This window comes from Cricetulus griseus, chromosome 4 (genome assembly GCF_003668045.3).
Source record: "Cricetulus griseus strain 17A/GY chromosome 4, alternate assembly CriGri-PICRH-1.0, whole genome shotgun sequence".
Taxonomy (NCBI): Eukaryota; Metazoa; Chordata; class Mammalia; order Rodentia; family Cricetidae; genus Cricetulus; species Cricetulus griseus.
Genome location: NC_048597.1, coordinates 198,639,046 through 198,652,018, shown reverse-complemented (window position 1 = coordinate 198,652,018; position 12,973 = coordinate 198,639,046). Strand labels below are relative to the sequence as shown.

The following is a 12,973-nucleotide window of genomic DNA, read 5'->3' as shown; positions in this document are numbered from 1 at the left end:
AATGATTCCTAACGTATATCAGATCTTAAAGTCCGAAGGGCCAGAGACCAATCAACTGAATCAAAGTATGTAAACCACCAAAGGTTCCCCTCATGGAGCTACAAAGTATCGCACATTAAACTTCGAGGTGAGTAAATTAAGCCATGACTAGGTGGTATATTGTTCTTGGGAAATATTTTATCCATATCAAGTACTGCCAAACCAATTAATAACAGCTGAGTCTCCATATGCCAGAGCAATCAGGTCTATAGCCAGACATTAGGGAATGGAGTCGTCATCCCCAATTTCTATGTTTCTCTAATACTCATAAATATTTAAGTTAAACTGCAAGGCAGAAAGGTCAACTTAACACCAGGAAGCTAAGCTGAAAACCATACAGCTTCTGCCTCCGTTTGAATTAATATCCTGGTACTCACACTTCTATTGATTTCTGAAGATGGTTTTATGTTAGATATTTTCTATTTACACTAAAGAAACACAATCCATATTCACTTTAATGTACCATTTGATTTATTTTTGACAAGGGGGAAATCCGCATACTTTCTTCACACTGGTACAAAACAGTGAGGATGGCTGTCATCATATGACTTAAGATGCTGGGCAGTCTTCATAAAGGACTTCATCTACCTTCATGTCATGCTCATCCACTGGGACCTGGGGGCAGATCTGCTCTTTGAAAGCCAAAGCCAAGGTGTAGGGCTTCACTTCCTGGTGCTGCACACAGCGCTTCAAGTAGGTGTCATAGTAGCCCTTGCCCCGCCCTAGCCGGTTGCCATCTTTGTCAAACCCAAGGCCTGGCAAGAAGATGAGGTCAAGTCCACCTGTGGAAATAGGAATGTATATGGAGTATCAATGTTTATTGTAAGATCACTTCAGGATAGCATCTGTGTTTTAGTTCTTATAACAATAATCTTTTTATGATTTCTAAAGAAAGACATGATCTTTGTGAAATTATGAAAAAATCAAGTTGGGCAAAGAAGGAAATAATTCTCCAGTGACTTAGTTAGTCCTGCATCTATCCTGCAGCAGTTCTTGGTGGGCCTCTATACAATGGCAGATTGCTAGCCCCATCCACACCAGCTAGAGGGTTCTCCATGGGCAGAGCCTCAGAACTTCCATTAATTCTAGCATGCACCTCATTCTACACAGTGTCTGGTTTGGGAGGCAGTAGCCTGGATAATGACAGATGGAAAGGTGTGAGAGGTTAAGGGAAAAGCAGAAAGGACAGAGCTATTTCCATAGCTCTTAAGAGTACTGAGCAGCCTACCCATCTTCCTTTCCCTCCCATTGACAGGCAAGAGCAAGCTCAGACTTTCAGCTTAGCTGTGGGCTAACCACTCAGACAACACTGCTGGCAAGGCATATGATGGTTGGAAGTCAAGGACTCTGCAGCACAGGGTGCTAGAAGTAGTGTTGCTCAGACTGCCAGCTAGACTGGCCCCTGCTTCAAGCAGCTGCTGACTTCCTATGAGGTGAACTCCACTTCCTGTTCCTAGCATGTACCTGACCACCCTGCCTGCCAACAACCCACTGAACAGGACACTCAACAGCTCAGGTGCAGTCAGATCCAACCCTCCAAGCCTGCCTGTCTATTCCAAGCCCTGCTTGCTAAGATGGTGATGTCACTGACCTTTTCTCTCTCCCCTGTCCCATTCATTCATCTCTATAGGATTGAACAGTGTCCTGTACACTTGGACCTTACCTCCTAGGTCCTCTTTATGTTTCCAGCACAACTGACTTAAGGTTCCTGTCTTCTAAACCTGTAACACACATGCATTTTCTATGATTTCTGCCTCTCCATGGTGAGAACTGTATTTTGCAAAGTCCTCAGAGGGGACAGAGTCCCTGCCTTCAAGAGATGGCAGTTCAATTAAAATAAAAATTCAGGCCAAGGCCAAGACAACATCTCTATCAATTGTCCCCAAAAACAGAGAGAGGAGCTCTAGAGACTCCAGCAGAAAGTAAGTAAATCTAGATGGGTGACAAGACCAGGTTATAGGGTATTTTGACTTGTCATGCATCTTTAAGAACATGTCAAGAGTCAGGTTATATTCTGGAAACCAAAAGAAGGGTATGAGCAGAAGTGTGCTGAAGAAAGGGCAGGCACAGTTTTGTTTCCCAGAGAAGGAAGAGAGGGGTAGAGTAAAAGGACAGACCCAGTTCTCTCCAGCACTAGCCATAGACGTACAAAATGCTAGGACAATAACATGCAGATTGGTCACAAAATTAAAACTAGAACTACCATAAAAATCTAGCAGTCCTACTCCCCTGGATTATCCACAAAAATTAAACGAAGATCTTAGAGGAACTTTACACACTTCATTGTAAAATTGTATACAAGCCAAAAGGTAGAATACCCTAAATGTTCAACACAGTAGCAATTGATCAAAATAAACAAACAAAAACAAAACCCATGGTACACACATATGGTAACATATTAATCTGCCAGAAAATGGAATAAAATTTTGTAATAGTGGACATGGATGAACTGTGAGGATACTATGGAAAATGAAAAAATCATATAAACATATGCACTATATGATTCCACTTACAGGCATCTAGAATAGTAAAACTTTTATAAAGGAGAATACCATCTGCCAGGGGCCCGGGGAAGATGCTTTTGATAAACATAACATTCAGCATTTTAGTCATACAAGATGGAAAAGTCCTAGAGGTCTGTGATATGACACTGTGCTTACAGTCAACACAAATGCACTCTAACTATAATTTAAGAGGTTACATTCCATGTGGCATACTAGATAACATAATAAAAAGTATAAAAGCCAAGCAACAAAAAGGGAAAGCAACAGAACAGCTAGGACATCCACCAGTGCCAACTCCTAAGGAGAGAAGGCAGAATTTTGGAGCTGCCACATTTACGCTGGTGGAAGAAGAGAATGGAGAAAGGAAACAGGCAAGGAAAGCCATCCTCAGCCCTCAGGCTGGAGTCAAGCTTGCTGCCACTACCCTGCTCCTCCCTGTGCTCGGTCTGCTGCTCTCCCTGGGGTCTACCTCATAGAGCTGAGTGTATATGTCTTTGTCGATTACTCTGGGCAGCAAATTTCCTTGCAGGCCATAATTTTTCCCAAGCCATCCTTCATGCTTGGATTTTAATAGACTTCCAGAGCACAAAGACCCTGAAAGATGAGTACATTATCTTCAAACAGATCAATCCTGGCATGACATCCCCACTTTAATAACTCTAAGTACATATATTTGTATTAAAGAAGTAACATTATGGGACAAAATGAGTAAATTTACCTTCAGATGCCTGCTAGTTTGACGTGAATGCTAGAGCTGTTAAGCAGAAGTGAGAATGGCCTTTGGAGTGTTGAGTAGCTCAGGGATCTGAAAATGCCCTTCAGGGGTCCTGGCATTCTACTTGGGACTTTGGCTGTGTGTCCCTGCCCATAGGATTACCCCCACCCAACACTCTTCTCCCATTTGTGGGCTGTGGCCCCTGGTATGCTCCCACTTCTGCTATCTCATGAATCTGAGTGTTTTTCTGGATACATAGTGTGTTCCTCACTTGACTTCATCTATATGTTGTTGAAGTTCTTCCTGTGCCTTGCCACCGACCTTTATTCCCTTCTCTCCTCTTCCTCCACACACACACACGGGTACACACACACCCCTCTGGGGATATTCACACACCATAACACTACTTCTGGATGCCCCCTTTCCCAATGATGAAGAAATTATGGGGATAAGAAAATCAGGTAGGGGCTCAACAAGTTTTCCATGCCATACACACTAGAGCATGACCCTAGGCACACACTATTGTACCACAAAGTCAAAATTCAGTAGGAAAAACAGAAGAGCCTTCCTTCTTCACACATACTCTTCCTGCAGCTCTGGCATGGCCCTGTTTACAATCACCAAAGTCTCATTAACAGAGGACAATGGTATCAGCACAGTCCACAATCCTGCTTTTGCTTAACCCTGTGTGCTCTCGCTTCACAAGTCCCACTGCAGCAGAATGTAACCAGGACAGCCAAAGAGCTCCACTCATCAGGATTCCAACAGGAACTTCAGGAAGAGGTCTCTGGGATCACTAAATCCTTCAACACAGTCATAGTTTATTGTTTGTTTATCCTTCTTGGGAGAGGTGTAGTTTCATAGCTTTCTTGCATTCAAAACTGTAAAGCTTACCTTTGCCCCAGCCTTATACCCTGTGTTTGTTTGCAAACTTTTCTTTTTTCCCATTATTTGGTACTGCTCTGAAACAGCAGCCTTCTTTGAAGGTAGCTGGTAAGGTGCAAGGACCATGCTCCTTCCTAGCTGTGGGTTCAAGGGCGAGTCACCTTCCACTCTGTGTTTCAACATTACCACCTGCAAATCTGCTTGGTCCCCTGCTGGTCACAAACATTAAATTAGATAAAGCTTATGAACTCTACAGTTAAGTACCGCCTATGATAATCACACTTATTATGAGACTTTCTCTTGTGAATTAAGAAATATGAGGCACCATTTCTTGAACAGGCTGGCGGAGAAAGGGATGGAGTTCCTTGGGAACTCTCAGTGAAATCAAGCATACCTACTTACACCCATCTTCCCTTAGAACCGATTCTTGTACTCTTTCTTCCCCAGATCTCAGCCAAAGAGGGAACAAGAAAACAAGGAAAGTGCAGGTAAAGAACCAGAGTTGGTTTGTTGAGTTTTGTTTTCTGTAAAGGACCATGTAATAAATAATTTAGGCTATGAGATACTGTGGGCCGCAGGTCAGTTTTGTACTGTGAAAGCAGCCATAGGCAATATACACATGGATAACTGGCTATGTTTATTTACTAAAATGGGTAAATAAGTATCCACCAGTGCCCAGCATTAGGAATCAAGGGGTGAGTAAAAGTGCTGCATCTTCAGGCAGGCAGGAGGGGGCAGACTGCTCTTCACTTCACACATGGAAAGCAATTCAGAGAGCTCAAAGAGCTCTTCAGTCATTCATTTCAAACAAGAAGCCATCACAGGAGGGGCAAGAATCAGGACCTACACTGCTTCCATTGCTAACAGGTACAAGTGTGGCTGAGCAAAGAAGTGCAAGAAACACAGCCACAGGCCAACTACTTTAGAGGCCATGGTCAGTGTAAAAACACAGCTTTCACCTCAAAAGGAATAAGGGATAAATTATTCTAAAGCCAAATATTAGTGATCATGGGCCAGGAACATGGATTCAGGTTATTCCAAATACCAAGACCCAGAGTGGTAACAGTTTTGTGAAATTGTTATCCTTACAGAACAAAAAGTCATAAATCAAGACACTCTTCAAATACATGGTAGGAGCATCAGACAGGCCAGAGACAGCAAAGCAAGGGAATCGTGGTTATAAGCTTCAGGTAGCATCTGGTGGCATTCTTAGCCTTTGGGTTGGTGGTAATTAGTGGTTTGTGAGTACATCACAAAAGGGTTTCCCCTGGAAATCACAAGGATGCTGGATATAACACAGAGCTGGGCAATGAATAGCTACTGGTGTGCTATAGATAGCTCATGATAATTTAGTTACACACCTGCAGCATTCCAACTCTCCACAACCACATAAACCCTAGAAAGCTTTGCAGAATTCTTAACATAGGTGAAGCTTTTTTTTTACAACATTTTACAACATTTTATACAACATTTTTTACAACATTTTACTGAGAGATGGACTGTGCAGGCTTTTGGACAGGCTGCCAGGTTGGGATCCCAGCACTACCTTGTATTTAACTATGAAACATCAATCAAAACCACCTTCATCTAAACCCTTGAGTGAATAAGCATATTATGATGTAAAGCTTCCCTGAACTATTAATATCAAATGTCAACTTAATCAACAACTGAATGCCTACTTAGGCCCATGGCTGACTGCAGAGACTCAGACATGTCCATCACACATGTTTCCACAGCACAAAAAAAAACCTGAAATCACAAAACAAAACACAGGGCCAGTAACTCATGATGATAGCTCTTGTGATAGACTCAGAAATCTGCCCTTTGAACCCATCACAGTTGTGTTAGAGCAGACTGATGCACTATGCTTACTCCTCACAGAGAAACAATGCAGAACACAAAAGGCAATAAACCAAACCAATTTATGTGTTACAATAAGACATAGTCAACTTCTGATTACATGTATAAATGGTTTTGAAAAAATATTTTTTTCTGGGCCAGCAAGATGGTTCAGTGGCTAAAGGTGCTTGCCAACAAGTCACACAGCAGAAAGAGAGAAATGACTCCCCTAAAGTTGTCCTCTAACTCCACAACACACACACACACACACACACACACACACACACACACACACACACACACACTAAAAATTTCAGAAAAAAAAAACTGGAAACCCATGAAGAATTAATCCACTAAATTGCTTAACAGAAACCAGTAATTTAAAAAATAATTACATCATAAATGCATTTTCAGTCTGTCCCAACATGTTTTGGCCACTGGGAATCTCAGTATAGAATCATACACATCTGAAGACAGGCTGACCCCTGACTATTCATTTCATCATTGTTATAAAATCTTTGCTTTGACATGGGCACCAATGTGCATCAAAATACAGAATCGACATTTATCACCAGAGCACTGGGCCAAGCACACAACACCAGGTATGTTGTATTCCTGGGTATAAGAGGGTACTCTGCTGACCAGTGCATCACAGCATAAAAAGCCTATCTATGCCTTGCATTCAAAACTAAGGATATTATAAGTGTGAGGCTTGACTTGACCCCAGGAACACTATGAGTTTAAATGAAAGAAGTAGTCACAGAACTGATTAGAATTCAGAAGGCACCCACTGAGGTTTTCAAATCTATTTGTCTCTGAACAAAGAATTAGACCATGGACATTTGGATAGTGATAGAAATGGAGGCTATTTCTTAAGAAAGAAAACATTCCTAGGTGTAGCAGGCCAGAGAGCTAGGACAGCTACCCAGCTCAAAATCCCTGGGCCATTAAAGTCATTATCCTTTATGGGTCATTTCCAAAGTGCCTACCTTCTCCCATTTTTGTACATTTGTCCCTTACATGTAGCCTTGATGGGAAGAATTTCTGTGCTTCTGTCAAATCACTTCTCTCACATAAACCTTGATCCTCTCTGTGCCCTAACCTTCCTCTACAGTCAAAGGAGACAGGAAATTAGACTCTTCTGGGCAAAGCGGAAACACAGAAGAAACATGAAGTTCATAAGGTACCAACTGCTGAGTATTTCCCCACAGCAGCCCTCACCCTAGCAAAGTCCAACTAAGGTGGCCTGTGAAGACAGTCACCCTTTTCTCTATGGTATCTGGGCATTCCTGTGAGTCCATCTCAGGAAGGATACACAGAGAAGTGGCTGCCTCTGAGATGAAAAGTTGTGGAACACAAGGAAGGAAAGTCCTGGATAAAAAGGGGACCCTACATTTCCACACTACTCCTTGTGAATTTTTATCACATGGCACACAGAACTAGAAATGTAAAATTCTACTCTTAAATGTCAACCTTCTTTGTGAAGGCAAGAGCCTAGAAGACAGTTTAGCCATCAGTCAAATGTACTGGCTTCCAGATGGGCCACTGGGTTTGGATTCCACAACAACCATGCAAATCTAAGAAACTTCTACGTAACTGAAGCTCTCCTTAAAACCCAGTATCTTAAGATGGGACAGATTCTACCAACTTTACAGAGATGCTAAGTAAATACATGAAGGAAATATGTCAAAACCCAGTAAGATATTCAATAAATGCAGGCTTCTTTTATACTTCTGGATATGAAAATGCCTACTCTCTGTGGGCTCTGAAAGTTTTTTCTTTCTTAAGTTATTTACTTTTTTTTTTTTTTTATCAGCCCAAACCCTTTCCAAGAGCAAACCTAACTCTCCACTGCCATCTGGTGTCAGCTAGAAATGTGCAGGCAGGAGCCATCCACAAGAGATGCTACAGCCAGGGGCAGAGCATGAACCATGTGAGCCTGCACAGACACGATGGGAAAGCATTCTGGTTATAAACCAGCTTTCCCTCTATAGAGGATCCTCTGGGAAGTGTCTGTCTCTAAGAAGAGCAAGAACAAACACATTAATCCTTGATGCTCACTTTCCAGCTGTGCTATCCAACTCACATCACCGGCCCACAAACCCCACAAAACACATTATGCTCTGCTTTTTCCAAATGGGAAAACCAAGATATAATCTGACCAAGTCATATAGCCAGTGACACTGAGACTCCAATGATGGGGAGAATGGGAGCTTCTGCTGGAGGGTAAAGCAAACAAAGACTGTTCTATTAAATCCACCATGGAAGCAGGCTCAGTATCACTGAATACAGTATAGTCAGGCTTGGGCCACAGTGTGGACAGATGACACACAAACTGGGAAAAGGGGAGACGTTCAATAAAGGGGACAGTTAGGGGGCTGATAGTGCTTAGGTAGTAACTGCTAGGGAACACTGGCCATTCACAGACCTGCAAGAGGTAGGAGGGAGAGGATGTCTCTGGTATCAGCAGAATGGCAGCTAGATGGGCTGCTGGGCAGCAATGTGGGTGCTTCATGGGGATACTGAATTTTAGCACTTCAGCATCCTCTGGTTTCTAATATGCCCACATATTAGAGTGGAAAATGAAAAAGACTGTAAGTCTAGTGGAAGCTAACAAACAGATTTAAACATGGTTATTATCCGTGGTTACTTCAGGGCATGGAGACTTGGATTATTTTAGTTTCTACTTTATGTCTCATCTTTATGATCAAACACTGCAAATTCATTTTTGTTTTATCTAGACATAAATTACTGTCCCAGTGCTATAATGGAGTAAAGAGTACAGAAAACATAGCCATGTTAACAAAGTAAGAACAAAAACATAATGAAAGCTAGGTCTATGGTAATGGTAGCAGAGCTATGGATAACCACCACCCTCCCTCCTACCCGCCCCCCCACCAATAGAAAAAGGTGAAGCACCACCACAGGACGACCAGCCATTACTTGTTCCCACAAACCAGCTATGAGTGCTCTTGAGAGACACTACAGTATATAAAAAGAGGAAGATTAAGTGGGAATCCATGGTACAACTTTCATGACTTCATCCTACTTGATGGAGTGGGACTTTGCAGTAATGTAGCTGTTTGGGAGCCACCCACTCTCCTGTAAGTAACCCCCTCAGCCATGTTCTTAGAAACAAGCCTAATAAACAAGCTCAATGGTTTACCACATTGGACTAGGGTGGAACCCTCACTTTGGTTGTTATTAGTGCTACATATGGGGTAGTTAGATGCCTTTTCACAGGCAAAATTAATGCAAAAAATGGGCACAGCTTTTTTTTTTTAGTAAGACTGTGTGTGTGTGTGTGTGTGTGTGTGTGTGTGTGTGTGTGTGTGTGTGTACTCTAAAATATTTCTACCCTTCACCAGTAAACATACTTTGAAGTCATGTTAGCTATTTTCTTAAGCACTTAAAAAAATTATATCTTGACCAACACCTCATCTAGAAAATATGCCTCCAATATTAAGATAATGGGGAACAGGTAGCAATTATCTGATATTATTTTATTAGACATCATGACCATCACTGTTATCCCTATGAACAACAATCATAACCATATATGAAAAAAATACCAAATTAGTTACCAAGAACCAAAGTGGGAACAGGGGAACCAATTCTGTGTGCGTACGGTACATGCATGTGTGGTGTGTGTGTATGTGTGTGTGTGTGTGTGTGTGTGTGTAGGTGTAGGTGTATACCCATATAGGAACATGAAGGCCAGAGGAGGACATCCCATGTTCTATCACTCTATGGTTTCTTCTCTGGAGGAAGAGATAAGTACCAGAAATCCTCTGGTATCCACCTTCCCACAGTACTGGGATAATAGGCCTGGCTTTTTGCTCAGGTTCTGGCAGCTTAAACTCAGTCCTCATGCTTTTGTAGCAAACACTCTTACCTACTGAGCCATCTCTGCACCCCCAATTTTTAACTACATAGGCTTGCAACCCACAACCTACAAGCCAAATACGGCTATAAAGTTTCATTGGAACCCAGCCATACTTTATTTTGCCATTGAAATAAAGAGTCAGTCCCTGAAACAGATGCAGTACCAGCCACTAAGCCCCAAATATTTACTATCTGCTCCTTGGCAGGAAAGCTTGCTAGCCCTTGATTTGGACATCTCACTTAGGGCTTAAGGGCAGAGAAAAGTAAACTTCAGTTCATTCTATCTTAGAAGATATTGACTAAAACAAATATGGAAGGAGAGATTAAATTGTTTTCACTGTGCAAAATAATGTAAAGAAGTAGTATTCTCTAATCCAAACAGTGTTCCTAAGTGTTATTTTGACACTAAGTTTGGGAGATATTCGCTGACATTCATAGTCAGATGGGCCGAAACGGACAATAGAAATGGGAAGAAATGAGTGAATGGTTTTCCTATGCTTTTTCTCTAATCTGAGTAACCTCTGGTCATGTGATTTTCTTTTAAAAAAAAAGAGGAAGAGAGAAACTCTTCAATCTAAGCTAATGACTCTTAGAACTCTTTCTCTGTATGACACAATCAAGAAATAAATAAGAGAACCACAGAAAGAAAAAATACTGTACAACCCCTCTTACATGTATCTAAAGAAGTCAAACTCAGAAATGGAAAGAACCATGGTTCCCTAGGCCTAGAGGAGGGTCATCTGGTGTGTGTGTCATCTTTCAGTGGGCAGTTTCAGGTCCCTAAATGAATTTTTTTGGTTTTTGATTTTTGGTCTTTTGAGACAGGGTTTCTCTGTGTAGTTCTTGCTGCCCTGGAACTCTCTCTCTCTCAGTCTGAAGGCCAAGCTGACCTCAAACTCACAGAGATCTTTCTGCCTCTGCTTCCAGAGTACTGGGATTAAAGGTGTGTACCACCATCGCCGGGCAGAGATCCGTTGCACGACTCAAATGAACTTAACACTGCTGAATGGAGTGTGTCAGAAGGGCAAAGGTGTGGATTTTATACTCTAAGCTTCTTTACAATAATAAAGAGAAACAAATACAATAGGAGAGGTAGCACAAGAAAGAAGAGAAGGGCTAGGGGTCCGGCTGGGAGAGTGTTTCCCTGGCATATGGAAGCTACCAGCATCATTAATGAGTTAATTAAAATGTGTCTTAGTCTAAAGCAGTGTTTCTCAACCTGTGAGTCTCAATCCCTTTGGGAATCAAATGACTATGTCACAGGATTCACTTAAGACCACTGGAAACACAAATATTTACAGTATAATTCATAACAGTAACAAAAATAGTTGTGAAGTAGCAACAAAATAATTTTATGGTTGGGGGGTCACCAGAACATGAGGAACTGTACTAAAGGCTCGCAGCATTAGGAAGGTTGAGAACCACTGCTCTAGAGTAATGAAAAGCATCTCTTCCAGGTTGGGGGTAAGAGTGCCTTTGGACTTCTTGCTATCTATCTTACTTTGTACATGATCAACTCACGAAGTCATTATCCTAATCAGCAATAGTGCTGCCCATTTCCTCAGCCTCAAGACTTTAGCAAAATAGAAACTGCTCACTGGCTTCCATCACTTGTTCTACCCAAATGTTTAACAGACACTTGAAAGCCCAGAAGTCTCTCTGGCTCAGCAATGTAACCAGACTTACAGTATAGGAAGCCTTATAGCTCACCTGATGTGGGTCTTGTGCCACCAAAACAACTTCTACTGCTACAAAACCTAAGTTAAAGTAGATAAGACTATGAACCAGTATCACCTGGGTCTGAATTGTGGTGATTTTTTTCACTCCAGCTAGCCTTGTTATCTGCTTCTTTTTCTGGTGGGTAAAAAACTTTATCTTGACACCCCCCCCCCGAGAAAGACAGGGTTTCTCTGTATTGTTTTGTAAGCTGTCCTGGAACTCACTCTGTAGACCAGGCTGGCCTCAAACTCACAGAGATCTGCCTGCCTCTGCCTCCCGAGTGCTGAGATTAAAGGCATGTGACACCAAAGCCCAGCTCCTGAAACCCTTAAAGTACCCTAAAACTAACTTGACAGGAAGGGGGAAGCAGGAAAAAAATTTTCCCAAAGCTTATGTTCTATCAGAAATTCAATGGAATCAAGTCAATAAATAGCCATTATTAACTCGATAAAAACAAAGTCAGCCATGCCCAAGGAACTACAAAGAGCATGGGAAAGGTATATATACCAATAAGGACTAACAACTTGCTCAGCTAAAAACACACCCAAGAAGCTGAATGTAAGGAAACACCTAAACTGTAATAGGGATGGAGCAATGTAAGTGCCAAGGCAATAAAGAGAACGCAGATAATAGTATCCCACTGGCAAAGTGGCTAAGTCCAGGAAAACGGCATTAAGGAAGTAGGTGCTACGAGAATAGAACTTTCAGGGATCTGGATGAGGGACAGCCATAGCCTGTGGTATCAAAATGAAATAAGAAAAGCATAGATTTGGAGAACTTGGCATGTGTCCAGGGACAGTGATGGTCACCTCTGGAAAACAAGCCAGCAGGGGCGTAAATACAGACCATGTGGAAAAGTGCCTCCAGTGCCTAGGAAAGAAACCCACTAAGATCCATGGAGAGAACCAGTGAAGCAGATGGGAATCTTGACAGGAAAACCAGGGGAACACGAGTGGCCATGGGAGGGCAAATTGAATCTCCAAGGAAAATAAATTCCACTGCAAGGTGGAGAAGGCCAGAGGCAAGTGAGAAGCATCTTGAAGACTACACAGAAACAGTCTAAAATCATTCCTGGCATTTAAAAATGCTACATTAACATATCCCTACATAAGCAAATTTACTCCTAATGAAAATGTAGTATTAACCTGCACAGCATTCCCACATTCCCCAAGTACTCTGAAGGAAGGCTCGAGAAGGTCTTCACTGGCTAATCCCTGGTTTGTAATCAGACCCCAGTAACTTGTACTCCATGTAGCCCACCAGACAACTGACTCCTTTAAAGATATTTTCAAGACCTTAGAAGCTTACAGGAGTCAGCATGGGTATAGCAGATACTCATCACATGAAGAAGAACTTTCCAGAGCCTAGTAATTACATGGCTTACATT

At 42.0% G+C, this 12,973-nt stretch overlaps 1 protein-coding gene across 4 annotated transcripts in view; it reads right to left on the bottom strand.

The window, feature by feature from the left end:
• Window positions 1–487: 487 nt before the first annotated feature.
• Mthfs (methenyltetrahydrofolate synthetase) overlaps window positions 488–12,973 on the bottom strand; it is a 28,637-nt gene continuing 16,151 nt past the window's right edge. For all 4 annotated transcript variants that reach the window (XM_027410975.2, XM_027410977.1, XM_027410978.2 and 1 more), the window contains one exon: window positions 488–821. In XM_027410975.2, coding sequence (XP_027266776.1) covers window positions 589–821 — 233 coding nt within the window. In that variant the 3' untranslated portion in view covers window positions 488–588. The remainder of the gene's footprint in view (window positions 822–12,973) is intronic.